Source organism: Gallus gallus, chromosome 25 (assembly GCF_016699485.2).
Source record: "Gallus gallus isolate bGalGal1 chromosome 25, bGalGal1.mat.broiler.GRCg7b, whole genome shotgun sequence".
Classification (NCBI taxonomy): Eukaryota; Metazoa; Chordata; class Aves; order Galliformes; family Phasianidae; genus Gallus; species Gallus gallus.
This window is the reverse complement of record NC_052556.1, coordinates 1,020,103-1,033,878: the sequence shown is the minus strand read 5'-3', so window position 1 is coordinate 1,033,878 and position 13,776 is coordinate 1,020,103. Positions and strand designations below refer to the sequence as shown.

The following is a 13,776-nucleotide window of genomic DNA, read 5'->3' as shown; positions in this document are numbered from 1 at the left end:
GGCTGCAGTGGTGCTCAGATGGCTGAGGTTTGCTGGGATTGCTGGGGTGCATTGCAGTGCCAGCTGTTTCCAGTGGCTGATCCAGCTGTGCAGCTGGGTGTGGGAGCTCCGTGGCTCCAGTGTAATCCCCATCTCCGTGCACAGCCATCCTGGGACGAGCGGCCCCACGCGGGTTTGCAGCCAGAGCCACGGCTTCGTTGGCCAGGAAGGGGGGAACAGAAAGGGTTTATCCACCCTTCCCCATGCAATTCCTTCCAGATGTGGGGCTGCCTGAAGGTTCTGCCAGGCTGCGTCCTGGGGGCTCAGTGTGAGGGTCTGCAGCTTTGCCTGCACCCCACCCATGCTCCCCTCCAGCCGGTTCTCCTGGAAATGTGGCATTTTTTTCACTCTTTTCTCCAAATATGGGGGTAAACGTTGAGCATCACTCATCCCCCTGTGCCGGAGGGGGCATAGATCCTGTTACACGGGAATGAAAGGGATGGGGGTGACCCCCTGTCAGACCCCTCCAGCTCTGCCTGGGGGGTGCATGGGTGGGCGCAGCGTGGGGTTTGTTCCTTTCCCCATGCTTCCCGTGCTGCAGCCCGCGGAGCATCGGCAACGCTGTAGGTAAGGTTATGTCAGCCCTTTGTTACAAATCCTGTTCTTCGGGGGATTAGAGGCATGCTGCAAGCCAGGGCTTGGCTCACAAAAATCACAGCCCAGAAATTTGGGGGCGAGGAAGTCGGGGCCAGGAGGAGGGGAGGCAGCTCTCAGTAAGAGAGGGGTTTCAGGATCCTCCGGAGGGGCAGGAGGGAGCTGGAAGGCACTTCCAAGCTGTGAGCAATGAGCTCGGCTTTACTGCTGGTTCACACGGGCTGTGCAGAGGTTTCCAGCTGTTGGGTGCCCTCTGCACCCCAAATGTGCCAAACCTTGGACGTGTGGGGCAGTCCGCTCTCCTGCAGACAGTGGGGACAGTGGCAGCGTGGACATGATTGAGGGTGTCCACCACTGCACAGAAGTCTGTTTTCACCCCCAAAATCCGTCTCCCTCCGTTTCAGAGCTGCCAATGACCCAAACGCCGTTTATTGTGCAGCACTGGGATGGCACCATGGCACAGTGTGCCCCACACAGCTCCTTCCTCGGGCATCGCACCAGAGAGAAACCCCAGCAAACAATTCATCACGCTCTGAGCAGACCCAATCTATCAGGGCTTTAATCTCACATTAGCAGTTAATCTTGCTTTCCACCGGCCTGCAGCCAAAGCAAACTTCCCTCAGCCCCGCACAGACCGGAGGGTTCTGTTCTGGGCATGGAGCTCGGATGGAGCAGGGCTGAGCACAGCTGCACATGTGCACAAACACTGCAAGCACACAAGCATACAACACATTGCACGCACATGCGTGTGCGCGCACAGAGCCGTGCACACCTGGTGCACACCAGCACATGCAGAGCACCTAGCGGGCACAGGGCTGGGCAGCAACCCATCCCCAGAGCTGCTCTGGGGCTGTAGGCAGACTGGGGAGTGTGAGAAGTCTTGGGGGGGGGGGGTGTGGAGAGACTGGGAGGATGGAGGTAGACTGGGGGATGCGAGGGGTATTGGGGGGATGTGGACAGCTGGAGGATGACAGGGATTTGGGGAAGATGTGGGAAGCTTTGGGGGGATGTGGGCAGTTTGGGGGGATGCGGACATGAGGGAGGTGCAGGCAGCTCGGGGGGAGTGCGGGCAGATTGGGGCTGAGTGGGCAGATTAATCCTTTTTGGGAAGTTACTGGGGGGGTTGCAGGCATCAGGGAGACGCAGGTGGTTTGGGAGGGTCCTAACTTTGGGGGAGATGGGGGCAGTTTGGGGGCACGTGGGAAGTTTTGAGAGGTTCTGGAAGTTTTGGGAGATGCTGCAAGTTTTGGAGATGATTGAGGTTTTCGGGTATTATGGAAGTTTGGGGGGAACGGTGGAAGATTTGGGGACGATGGAGGGGGTGCCCGCACCCCTCAGCCCCCCACCCGCACTTCCCCCCCCCCAGGGCTGTCCCGGTGCTCGGCCTCACAGGTGAGAGGAGCGCGGGGCTCCGCCGGCAGCGGGGCCGGGGCGGGGGCGGAGCGGGTGAGCCCGGCCATAAAACGGCGGCGCGGGGCCGGAGCCCGACTGAGCGGCTGCGGGGCGGGAGAGCGGCGGTGCCGGTACCGGCGGAGCGGACGGAGCGGCGGTGCCGGTGCCCCTCTGTGCGTTTCCACCACCTGCTCCTCCCAAGCTCCATCCCCCTTCCCCCGGTGCCCCCGGCTCGCCGCGATGCCCAATTTCTCCGGCAATTGGAAGATGAAGAGCTCCGAAAACTTCGAAGAGCTGCTGAAGGCGTTGGGTGAGTGCGAGCCCCTGGATGGGTGAGGAGCGGGGGGAGTCCGGTTCCCATCGCCCCCCGGACCCCTCCAGCAGTGCGGGTCGGGGATTGCACGTGGAGCCCCCGGGGCTCGGGAGGGCCCCTCGGCTCTCTACCCCTGCGTCTCGCAGCCCACCCCATTCCTCTTCCCCGTGGGGAAACAGAGGCAAAGCTCGGATCCCCCCCCTCAGCTGCAGCCTGAGCCCCTCGCTCCCTTCTGCCTGCCTCAGTTTGCCCACCGCAGTGGTAACCCCGGGCTGCACACCCCCGGGCTCTCCCTGCACTGACCCCCCCCTGCATGGATTCGCCCCAGCACCCCACATCCCACACCCCAATCGCACCCAATGGAATGGAGTGTGGTACCCCAAAACCCAGCCTCGAGCTGCAGGGTTCGGTTTGTCCCCTACTTCCCCCCCCAGCACTGCAGGTCCTCAACTGGGGGCTTTGCACGGGGACACCACGGGGGTCTCAAGGTTTTGGGCAGGGCTGGGGCCCCCCCACTGCTCTCCTCTGCCTGACCCCTCCCCACCCCCCGAGGAATCGCTGGAGCAGAATATTTTCCAAGTTAGGGGATACGTAACAAATACTTCAGTATAATTATCACTTTCTTGGATTTCACTCCCTCTTCGCCCCCTCCTCCCTCTCTCCCCTCCATCATCGCCGGTGAAGTGGTGCAGGGAAACCTCATCAGGAAAATCAATCTGCCGGGCGCAGCGCAGCGCTCTGCCTTTCCCACGCAGCACATGGGGCTCCTGCAGCCCCCGGCCCTGGGTGACACCCACCCCCCCGGAGGTGCTGTGCCACCCCCATGGCTGCTACTGCCTTTGGGGGACACTTTGTCCTCATGCCCACGCAGGGGATGCATTTTAGCATCACAAGAGCAGCAGCCCCACGTGGGTGCGTCTGTCCCTGGTGCAGGGTTAGTTCCTCCAGGGATGCTCTGCTCTGCCTGCAGGGACCCCCCCCCTCTCCGCAGGGTACGTGAAGCTGGATGGGACTGGGGAGGGGGCAGCGGGGTCCTGGCCAAGTGCCGACCTGCTGCCTTCAGCTGCCCGAGGGTCACACCACGGGAACAATGTCCCCAAAGAGCAGCTCCCTGGGGAGCGGGGCCGCCTGGGTGACAGCCCTGGGGCTCAGGGCATGATGGATGAGCCCCTAGGGGAGGGGGGACAAAGCCACAGCTGCACTGTGGTTAGCAAGAAGGGAGGGGGCTGTTGGGGCACAATGATGGGTCTGAGACCCCCCCCCAGCCCCCAGATGTGAGGCGGGAGCCCTGCACCATGTCCCCGCCGTCACCCCGCGCGCCTCCCCGTCACCCTCAGGCACATCCGGAGCCTGCACAGCTCCCCCCTGCCTGAAGGTAACGAGCACCAGATGTGGCCCAGATGTGTGGAAGGGGGGGTTCATGCACCCCCCCCCACCCCAACCCTCCAGCGCCCCCCTCCATGTTGTGCTGTCTGCAGAGCTCGGGGTCCTCCCAAGCTGTGTCACTGCCAAGTCGTGGCGAGGGTGTTGGGGGGCAGCCACGTGCCCCTTGGCCTGAGCTGTGCACTCTGCAGGGGTTTTATGGCATCGAGCCGTGAGTGCAGAGGGGGGTGTTTGCACAACCTCATGCCCCCCATCTGCAACCAATTCCGTAGAAAAGCAGCAGCATCTGTAGCTCAGCACAGCTCTGGAACACTGTCCCAAGAGGCACTTAACCTCCCCTCCATGGGTCACACACTGGACCGGGTGGTCAGGTTATGGGGAGGGGACACTGACGCCGGTCCCTGCTTGCAGGCGTTAATATGATGCTGCGGAAGATCGCGGTGGCTGCGGCCTCGAAGCCAGCAGTGGAGATCAAGCAGGACGGTGAGAGCTTCTACATCAAGACCTCAACCACCGTGCGCACCACTGAGATCAGCTTCAGGATCGGGGAGGAGTTCGAGGAGCAAACGGTGGACGGGCGGCCCTGCAAGGTGGGCACCGGGCTGAGCTGCACCCGTGTGTGTGCATGGATGTGTGTGCACGCACTGACATGTGTGTGAACGCACACATGCGAGCATGCATCTGTGCAAATATGTGCACACGCGTGCAATCACACTAGCACGTGTTCACGCATCCGTGTGCGCACATCCAGTGCACAGTCCTGTCCCTTTCCCTGCCCCCAGGTGATACGTGAGCCCGGCGACTGCTGGCTGTGGGGACAAATGGCCCCATCTGTTTGGTGGTGATGGATGGTATTGGCTGGTGGGGCTGGGGGCTGCTTCCCCTCCCCCCCCACCCCCCACCCAGCGCTGCCCTCTCCCCTCTATAGAGCTTGGCCAAGTGGGAGAGTGAGAACAAGATGGTGTGTGAGCAGCGGCTGCTGAAGGGCGAGGGGCCCCGGACGGGCTGGTCCCGAGAGCTGACCAACGATGGGGAGCTCATCCTGGTGAGTGGGGTGGGGGGGGGGTAAAATGTGGGGTGGGGGGGGGACACCGGCGGGGTGTGTGGTGGGAAACTCCTGGAATAGGGCCGTGACTGCTGCTCCTTATTGCAGACCATGACAGCCGATGATGTTGTCTGCACCAGAGTGTACATCCGGGAGTGACACCACCAACGATCGCCGCACAACGGCTCCAGCCCCCCCCCCCCGCCCCACCCCACGCCTTTCTCATGGCCCTGTGTCCCCCTGCCCCCCTCTACCTGCCCCGTGTCGTCCCCCCCCCCTTCCTGTGGCTGTGGGGGTGCACTGAGCAGCAGGACTTTGGGGAGCACCCCATCCTTTGGGTTTGAAGTTTTGGGGTTTTTGGTTTTTTTTTTGTTGTTTGGTTTTTTTTATAACTGTTTTTGGTTCACTTTGACCTCACACCCGGTGCTGCACCCTCGCCCTGCCCTGCAGCTCTGCTTGCTCTGCTCCCTCCCCAGTATTTATTTGTGAATATTTGAATGGAACAGAAACACTCAACAGCTCCAGTCCGGCGGTGCCGTGCAGCTCCGACCCTTGGGAACGTCTCCTCACCCCCCACCTCCCCCTCCCCTCTCCTGTTTCTAATAAAGCTCCGACCCCCACCGCTGTCCCCATCCCTCCTGGCCCTGCTTGCGTGCGCTGATCCCGCTCTGTGCCACAGCCCCAGTGTTGCGCAAAGGGCCGGGGGCGAAGGCGGTGTCGGGCGCTGCAGTGTGGCACATCCCTGCGTGGGAAGCACGGGGCACCCAGAGCACGGAGCCCCTATGGGTGCAGGGCTGGGGGAGAAACCCCGAGTGCTGCCATGGGGTGATGCTCGTGGTCCCAGCTGGGTTGCTCCCCATGCTGTCTGGGATGTGTTAATGGCCCCAGGGTGGGTGATGAGATGGAGGGGGGGGGGGAGGTTGGTTGTCTTTGGCCACGAGGTGGGTGTGGGGTTGTTGCATGGGGGTATGGGGAGTGCTTGGCAAATGTCCCCATTTTTGGGGGGCAGTGGGGGTGTTGAGTGCCTCCTGGTGAGCATCCCTGCCCTTGGAGCTCTGATTCTTTGGGGAAAAGCCAACAGCAAAGCAGCAAACCCCGGGTAGGCTGGGAGCCTTTGGGGTGGGGGGCACAGGGGCTGCTGTGCTGCTCCCTGGGTGTGTCGGTGGTGGCAGCAGGGCTTTACCAGGAGTGGATGGGAAACAAAAGCTGTGCCCTGGGAAGACGGGAGCGGCTGCAGATGCCTTTGGGGTGACGCAAGGTGGGGGGGGGGGGGGGGGGGGCAGTGCTGTGGGTTTCTCTGTGGGGGAGAGCGGTGGGATTACAGCTATGGGGGGGGGAATATGGAGGAATGAAGAGGGGGTGATGGGCGTAGTGCTGTGCCTTCAGGTGTTGCTCCTGGAATGCGCCCCGAATCTCCCCCCACATCGGGATCTGGACCACTGCCGGCTCCTGACGTCACCCTGCTGTAACGGGACCGGGTGGCACCAGGAGCTGCTCCAGGGCTCCCCCCCCCCCCCCGCCCCCCCAAGACCCAGCCATGCAGTGATGGCTGGTGGGCACTGCCGACCCCCTCCTCCTTTCAGCCCAACTCGTTTCTCTCCCCGGAGATTCTGCAACAGAACCGATCCGCCTCGAGCAGCTCTTAATGAAAACCATGCGTTCCAATCCTCGGCCCTCACGGTTTTCCGATCCAGAGGAATATCCTCTTTCTCCGTAGCCGCCCAGGGGACGGCTCCAATTTGTCTCTCTTCCGAACCCCGGGCGGGAGGGGAAGCAGCAGCGCCGGTGGTGAAAGCGGAGATGGCAGCAGGGGCCCGGGTGGGGGCTGTGCCCCAACAGCTGGAGCTGCACAGCTGGATGAGGGGGGTGCACATCTGGATGGGGAGGGGGCGACCTGGGGGTCCCATCCCACTTCTTGTGTTGGTGATGGGGGGTACAGAGGGGGACGTGCCCCAGCCGTTGGCTGCCCCACGCCAAGAGCTGGATGGCGGCCCGCTCAGCGAAACAAAGGCGGATTCCTCCTCTCAGCCTCTGTTTATTGTGCGAAGACCGGAGGGGAGCGGGGCTCTGCAGGGCTCGGGAGGGAGGTGGATGGAGGGGGGGGGGGGGGGAGCTGCTGGAGTGGGTCCCAGGATGCAGAGCGGTGCGCAATTGGAAAGTGCACGGGTGGTGATGGGCTCCCCCAAAAGGGGGCTGCAGGGACCCCCCCCCTCCACACACACACCTCACCGTGGGTGGCTGCGAGTGCCCCCGAGCCGGCACTAATCCGCTGTCCGCTGACCCCCGGGCTGCCCCCGGCTGGGGAGGGGGCCCGGCTCAGCCCCGTGCCTTTCATCTGCCGCAGACAAAGCCCTACGAGGGGCTGGGGGCTTCTGAGCCGCTTTGTGCTGCGGGTGATGAATGTGCGACCCACGGGGGGCTGCGGCCCTTCTCCCTCTGCCTTTGTCATGCATTTGGGGTCCCCAGGGGCTCTCCAGGTGGCTCCTCTCATGCTGTCGGGGGGCAGTGGGGCTTTGTCCTTGGGATGCCTTGGCTCCTGTCCTTGCTATGGGGCCGGTGGCCAAGCTGCGGGCTGGGCTGTCTGCAGCCCCACAGCAAGGATTTCACCCCTAACCTCACGATGGGGCTCGAGCAGGAATGCACGCCGCTCCTTGCTCCCCACGAAGGGGTTTTCGGGCGCACTGCAGCCGTTCCGAAGGGCTCGGGGAGGGCACGGCGCTGGCGTTGCGCAGGGAGCACAGCGTGGCACGGCGGGTTCCAGCACAGAGCTCAGCACCGCCGTCCCTTTCCCTTCCCGAGGGGCAGCACGCGGTCCCCAGGCTCCCTCATCCCCGTATCCCCGCTTGGGACGCGGTGACACAGCCGTCCACACGGCGCTCCCTGGGGCAGCCGGGGACTGCGGTACCCACAACTGGGCGAGCAGGGCGGTACCCCAATGCCGCCGGCTCCAGGAGATGACAGATGCGGGATGCTGTCACCTCCCCAAGCGATGCCACCCCCAAAACAGAACACCCCCCCCCCCCCCCTCATCCCAGCCCCCACAGGACCCTCCCTCCCCTCGCTCTCTTTTCCAGTTTTTATATTGGGGGTCCCATGGGCTGACCCCGTTTTGTGGGGGGTGTTACGGGAGCCGGTTTGACCCCGGTGCTTTTGTTCCCCAGCATTTGAGCTCATAGTCTGCGGAGGGGGGGGGGAGGGGTCTCCTCATAGGGAGGGCTCTGCCCCATAGCGTGCCCTGGAGACCCCCACTCACCTGCTTAACCCCCGCAGGGTGGGAATGAGGCACGGAGCCGTTTGCGGGGTCTCTGTCACCCCCAGCCCCAAGGATGCAATGGAGCTCCGGGACGGCGCAGCCCAAGAGGTGCTGACCCCTGGCGGCTGCCTGCAGGGGGGAGACGGGACGGGACGGCGGAGGCGTGCCTCAGTTTCCCCATCTGCTGCCCCGGTAATGACAGGGCAGCGGGAGGCCCTGCCCGGCTCCCCCCCTCCCGGCACTGGGCGGCTTCAAAGGGCCCTTTCCCTGCGGCGGGGGCACAGGCCGGGTTGTGAGGGCAGCAGCAGCTGCCGGGGGTCAGGGCCAGGACCGCGGCTCCCCTCCCTGCTGAGCAAGGCTGGGGAAACTGAGGCACGCCCACAGATCAAAGCGGGCGGTGCGCGAGGCTGCCCCAAGGGGGTGCGGCTATGGGCCGGCAACGAGGAGGAGTCGGGATTGCTTTTAATGCCACATACAAAGTCCTCTCAACCCTCCCTCCCCGTCCTCTCCCACCCCCCTCCCCCCAAAAAAGAGGCTTAAAATTATTCCAAAAATAAATTAAAAGGGCCAGGTCCCCCCCTACCCCCTTCTGTGCAAAGAGAAAAGAGAAACCCCCTCCACTCCCCAGGCCAGACCCAGGCTCCAGCAGGAAAGAAATGGGCAAAGCAAGTGAACCGGCGGCAGCATCACCCCATGGGGTGGGGGCTGCAGGGCAGGGGTCCTCAGCCCTGCGCAGGGCAGAGCAGGTGGAGGGCAGCAGAGCCGGAGCCTTCCCCACCCAGCTCCTCGGTGTGGAACGCTTGGAGCCGCCCAGTGCTGGACACAATACTCCTGGCCCCACACCATAGATGGGGAAACTGAGGCAAGGCAGCATGGCCCCCCCGCTCAGCATCAGTCCAGGGCTGCGCTGTCCTGGCGCAGGGAGAGGGGATGGCTCCAAAGGAAGGACGAGTGCTGTGGGAAAGGTGACCTATGTACATCCCTGAAGGTCAACGGCTCTCCGAGCCCCTTCCCCAACGCGCTGCCCCCTGCCCCTGCGTGGGACGAGCCCCCAACAGCCTCGGCTACGAGGTCTGGCACTGCACGTGCTGACGGGTGCCATCCTCAAAGTCGTCCTCGTGGTATGCTTCGCCATGCGGCCGCCGGCCCGTACTGCCATGGGATGTGTAGTCACTGAGTTCCACCTCCTCCGTGTCCTCAGTGGCCATCACCTCCTCCTGGGGTGGGAAGAAGGCTTGGAGCTGGCGCAGGCGTTCAGTGGGCAGCCAGCCAGGCTCGGGGAACTTCACCTGTGGGTACAGAAGGGTTGGAGGAGGAGGTGGGCACGGGGCGGCCACACAGGGTCCATCTCCCATCCCAACCCCACACCTCACCTCGAACTTGAGGATGAGTTTTCCTTTCTGGAAGGGGCTCCTGTAGACAGGCATCCCTTCATTGGGGATGCACTTCAGGTCCCCAGGTCGGATGACATCACCTGAGAGAGAGGATGAGTGTCACTGCACCGTGCACCACCGCACTGTGCACCACCGCACTGTGCCCCCACGCAGCTCCCAGCTTTTTGCTGGGGACTTTGTGCAGATCTGGAGGAAAAGGGGAGAAGCTGTATCTACGTAAAGCTGGGGAAGAGCAGAACTAAGGGACAGTGAAGGATGGGACTGTGTGTCCCCATCCTACCTGGCTGCGAGGCGACGAGCAGGGTCCTGTTGTCCAGCGTGCGGATGACCTGCCTGCAGCCACACAGCGCATCTGCCAGGCTGATCTCCCTCTTGACAATCAGATCATCACCACTCCGCCTGAACACCGGGTGCTCCTTCTGGTCCAGGACGATGATGATGTCCCCAGGCTCCAGGCCAGGCACTTGGTCACCCTCCTCGTGGAAGGTGATCTTCTGCCCATCCTTCATACCTACAAGGAGAATTCAGCAGCTCAGATCCCAGCTCCGGAGCTGTACCACGAGCGTCCCTCCCAGCACAGCCCCATCTCACCTTTATCCAGGTGGACGCTGAGGATTTTTTTCTCCCGCACAACCTTGCGGCCGTTGCAGGTGAGGCAGCAGTCGCGGGGCCGGATCCACTCGCCCTGGCCTTGGCACTGGGAGCACACTGTCTGGATCTGCTGGATCACGCCGGGCCCCAGCTGGTGGATGCGCACCTCCATGCCCGAGCCGTGGCACTTGGGGCACCGCCGCTGCGCGCCCTCCCGCACCCCACAGCCTGCGGGTGAGGGCAGGTGGGGGGTGAGGGCTGGGCACGGTGCTGACCCCCTGTCTCGGTCCCCCCAGGCCCTCACCTCCACATTTCCTGCAGATGATGTTCTTCTGCAGGGACAGCTTGCGCGTGGTGCCGTTGTAGAGGTCCTCCAGCGACACGGAGAGCTGATGCACCACTGTCTTGCCTGGAAGGATGGAGAGCCCAGATCAGCACCTCGCTGCGTGCAACAGGGCTGTGCCTTCAGCCACTGCTCTGCCGTCGCGTAGCAGAAGGAAGCTCAGATCCCGCAGACCCCTGGGGCAGCCCCACATCCCTGCCCCACAGCCCTCGCCACGCTGCAGCTGTTCATCACCAGCCCTACCCAGAGGTGCCAGGACGCCTTCATTCACCTCCTAATGGCCCCGCAATTAAATCCTGCCACCTCAGCAAGAAGTGCCCTGGCAAGTCATCGGGCCATCCCCTCTTGCATGACCCAAGCCTAAAGCATCCTGCTGTCACCAGAGCACCCTGCACGCCCAAGGCCGTGGGGAGCCGAGGGCAGCGCTAGGTGACTCACCCCAGCCTGGGGTCAGCAGGGGACTGGGTAGGGCCCTTTGAAGAGGGGCAGGTGGAGAAAGTAATGAGGGTGACAAAGAACTGTGCTGGGCTGTGCACCGCGAGGAGCGAGGTGGCCCGGGGGGTGCTGGCATCCCCAGAGTCAACAAGTCAACCCCATCCCATCCCCCAGAGCCAACACGGCCAACATGGCAACCCTGTCCTGTCTTCAGAGCAGGTCAGCCCTGTCCCATCCCTAGAAGCATCAGGTCAGCCACATCCCCAGAGCCAACAGGTCAACCCAGTCCCATCTACGCTCTCGCTGTCACCCCAGTGCCAGCTCCCGGCATCCCCAGTGCTCGTACCTCTCCGGTCCGCCCGGCCACGCATCCTCACACCTCCTCCAAAGAACAGATCAAAGATGTCCATGGGGGAACCGAAGCCGGGGCTGCCCCTGTTGCCCAGCCCGCCCTCCTTCATGGCCCTCTCCCCTCCGCGGTCGTACAGTGCCCGTTTGTGGGCATCCGACAGCACCTCGTAGGCCTGCGAGATCTGCTTGAACTGGGAGGGAAGAGAGGATGGGGGGGGGGGGAGGAGGGGTGTGAGCAGTGTGGGGGCAGCGGGGCGGTGCGGGGCTGGGTTGGGGGGGTTGGTTGGGGGCTGCCTACCCGCTCGCCCTCGTTGGGGTTCTTGTCGGGGTGGTAGCGCAGTGCCAGGCGTCGGTATGCCCGCTTGATCTCATCCAGGCTGGCGCCCGGCCGCACGCCCAGCAGGTCGTAGTAGCCCGTCTCCTTCACCATCGTCCTCACCGCTGCGAGGGGGAGGTGTCACCCCCGTGTCCCGCATCCCCCCCCCCCCCCTCTCCTCCGTGCCTCAGTTTCCCCACTCCGCGTGCCGCCCGTCGATAAACCCCAGTGTTGCGCTGGGGGATGGGGGGGGTTATCTCTGCTCATCCGCGCTGCCCCGGGATGGGGCTGCCCCCGGGGGTGTGTGTATATGGGGGGGGGGGGGGGGGGTGTCCCGGTTGTCGGGGACAGCGGGCAGGTCGCCGTGGCTGCTGCGGGAGGTGACAGCCCCCGTGCAACGCTGCCCGCCCCGCGGCTGTCACAGCGCTGCCCCACGCCGTACGGGGGGGTGGGGCGGGGGAGGGGAACACACACCGAGGGTCCCCGCGGGGATAAGGAGACGCGGAACCCCTTCGGGCCGATGGGGGTGGGCAACGCGGGGCCGGGGTGGTCGCTAGCCGTGGGAGGGGTGGGGGAGGTGGGGACCCGGGGGGCACCGGGGGCAGCGGGGGCGATGCCCCCCCGCACTCACCACTGCTCCGCCGCCCGTCTCCGAACTCTCTGGAAGCCCGGCCACGCCCCCCGCGCGCCCCATTGGCTGGGAGTCCCACCGACGGACACGCCCCCAACGCCGATCTCTCCGCTCTCATTGGCTTCTCTCCTTGAAGACCCGCCCCTTGGCCACGCCTCCCTCTGGCCGTCGGCTCTTCCGGGCAGGCCGGATGACCGCCGTCTTGCGATTGGCTGAGGTGGCAGTGCCGGGCAGACGCCTCCTTTTTCATTGGTCAGTTCGGTTGACCAATGAGGTGAAAGAGTGGCAAGGCCGTAAGCGGTGGTTCTCCGGCAGGTGGCGCCATAGCGCGGTGGGAGCGCTCCGGACTGCGGGGGACTTTCGGAGGGACTTTTGTTGGGGGGGGGGGGATTTGCAGACTTTTGGAGATTTGAGGCTTCTGGAGCATGGATGTGAGTGATGAACGGCCCCCAGGGGGAGTTTAGCATGGTTGGCTTCATCTCCCCGAATAGAAGTTGTTGGTTTTGTAGGGTTTTTTTTGGGGGGGGGGGAGGGGAGGGAGCGCCCATAGGGGGTGCTGGTGGCTGAGGGTGGCAGTGGGTGCTGGAGGTTGAGACCACACTGAGCAGAGGGGACTGTCCTGTGTCCCCCCCCACATACACACACACACAGACACGGTCCTGTCCCATTGCTTTCAGGAGGGGGAGCACCGATGGCATCCTTTTCTCCCTGGCAGCACAGCGGTAGGGCTATGCAGACCCCACCGCTGCAGCCCCCACCCGCAGTGGGAGCCGCTCCCTCACCTGCAGCACAACGGGACCTGGACCGGTTCCTTCCCCGCTTCCCAGCGCCGGGGTTCGCTCAAAGGAAAGGCATTTCCTCCCCATGCAGGCGTGAGCCCCGGGGTGGGGGGGAGGGGGGTGAAGGGGGGGGGGGGGCAGCGTGCCCGGGTGCCACAGCCCGGAGCTGGGCAGTGCCACCTGCCCCGCTCAGCCCAGTCACCGCTCCTCGAGCCCCTGGCCATGTTTGGGAAAGCAGCAGCCTCCGGGCGAGCCGAGGGGTCGGGTATACCGCTGCTGTCCCCATAGGCTGTTAATCCCCAACCGGCCCCTCTGCTGTGAAATCCAAACCCACCGGGCAGTTGTCACTGTGCTGGGGTTTCAGCGACCCCCGGCCCACCTGCCCGAGATGAGGGGGGGAGGATGATTTGCGATGAATTCCTGAGCGATGCTGCGGCTGATTGACAGCGCGGAGCTGCGCCAGGGATGCAGTGCCCTAAGCAGGCATGTGGTCCCCAAAGCAGAGGTGGGATGCGGTCCCCACATGGGACGTGTGGTCCCCAAACTGGGGATGTTGTCCCCAGATGGGGGATGCAGTGGGAGATGTCTGGGACTTGGAGCTGTGGGACTTTCATGGTCCTTCCTCTCCATCAGCTGCTTGTGGTGACTCAGGGCTGATGCAGTCACATCCTGTCCCAAGCAGCATGACCCCTGCCAAAGCGTGCTGCTCTGACCCATGGCCCGGGCTGCAGTGGGCATCAGCTTTGTGTCTGCGGGATCTGAGCCCCGTTTGACCAAAGGAGAGTTGGCCCCGGGTTCGGCTCTGGCCACCTGAAGAGCCCTGTTTGTCCCGTGCCACCTGCATGCCAGTCCCCAGAGAGGAAGGAGCTGCTTTGTCAGTGTTTCCTCCGGGTGTGAGTCAGCTCCGGGCGCACTAC

At 64.0% G+C, this 13,776-nt stretch overlaps 2 protein-coding genes across 2 annotated transcripts; one reads left to right on the top strand and one right to left on the bottom strand.

Moving 5' to 3' along the window:
• Window positions 1-2,123: 2,123 nt before the first annotated feature.
• CRABP2 (cellular retinoic acid binding protein 2) lies at window positions 2,124-5,119 on the top strand. Its single transcript, NM_001396642.1, has 4 exons — window positions 2,124-2,335; window positions 4,133-4,311; window positions 4,650-4,766; window positions 4,875-5,119. Exons 1-4 carry the CDS (start codon window positions 2,266-2,268, stop codon window positions 4,923-4,925), a joined length of 417 nt encoding a protein of 138 aa, NP_001383571.1. The 5' UTR covers window positions 2,124-2,265; the 3' UTR covers window positions 4,926-5,119.
• Window positions 5,120-6,781: 1,662 nt separating this feature from the next.
• On the bottom strand, window positions 6,782-12,119 carry LOC425431 (dnaJ homolog subfamily A member 1-like). Its single transcript, XM_015298421.4, has 8 exons — window positions 12,081-12,119; window positions 11,432-11,574; window positions 11,129-11,324; window positions 10,309-10,413; window positions 10,005-10,232; window positions 9,694-9,924; window positions 9,393-9,493; window positions 6,782-9,308 (listed from the first exon to the last, which is right to left on the bottom strand). Exons 2-8 carry the CDS (start codon window positions 11,561-11,563, stop codon window positions 9,084-9,086), a joined length of 1,218 nt encoding a protein of 405 aa, XP_015153907.2. The 5' UTR covers window positions 11,564-11,574; window positions 12,081-12,119; the 3' UTR covers window positions 6,782-9,083.
• Window positions 12,120-13,776: the final 1,657 nt, after the last annotated feature.

Coding starts and splice junctions, on each gene's coding strand:
- CRABP2 (NM_001396642.1), top strand. CDS start 2,266: ATGCCCAATTTCTCCGGCAATTGGAAGATGAAGAGCTCCGAAAACTTC. Junction 2,336..4,132: donor AGAGCTGCTGAAGGCGTTGG/GTGAGTGCGAGC, acceptor CCCTGCTTGCAG/GCGTTAATATGATGCTGCGG. Junction 4,767..4,874: donor ACGATGGGGAGCTCATCCTG/GTGAGTGGGGTG, acceptor TCCTTATTGCAG/ACCATGACAGCCGATGATGT.
- LOC425431 (XM_015298421.4), bottom strand. CDS start 11,563: ATGGTGAAGGAGACGGGCTACTACGACCTGCTGGGCGTGCGGCCGGGC. Junction 11,325..11,431: donor ACCCCAACGAGGGCGAGCGG/GTAGGCAGCCCC, acceptor CTTCCCTCCCAG/TTCAAGCAGATCTCGCAGGC. Junction 10,414..11,128: donor TGGCCGGGCGGACCGGAGAG/GTACGAGCACTG, acceptor CCATCCTTCCAG/GCAAGACAGTGGTGCATCAG.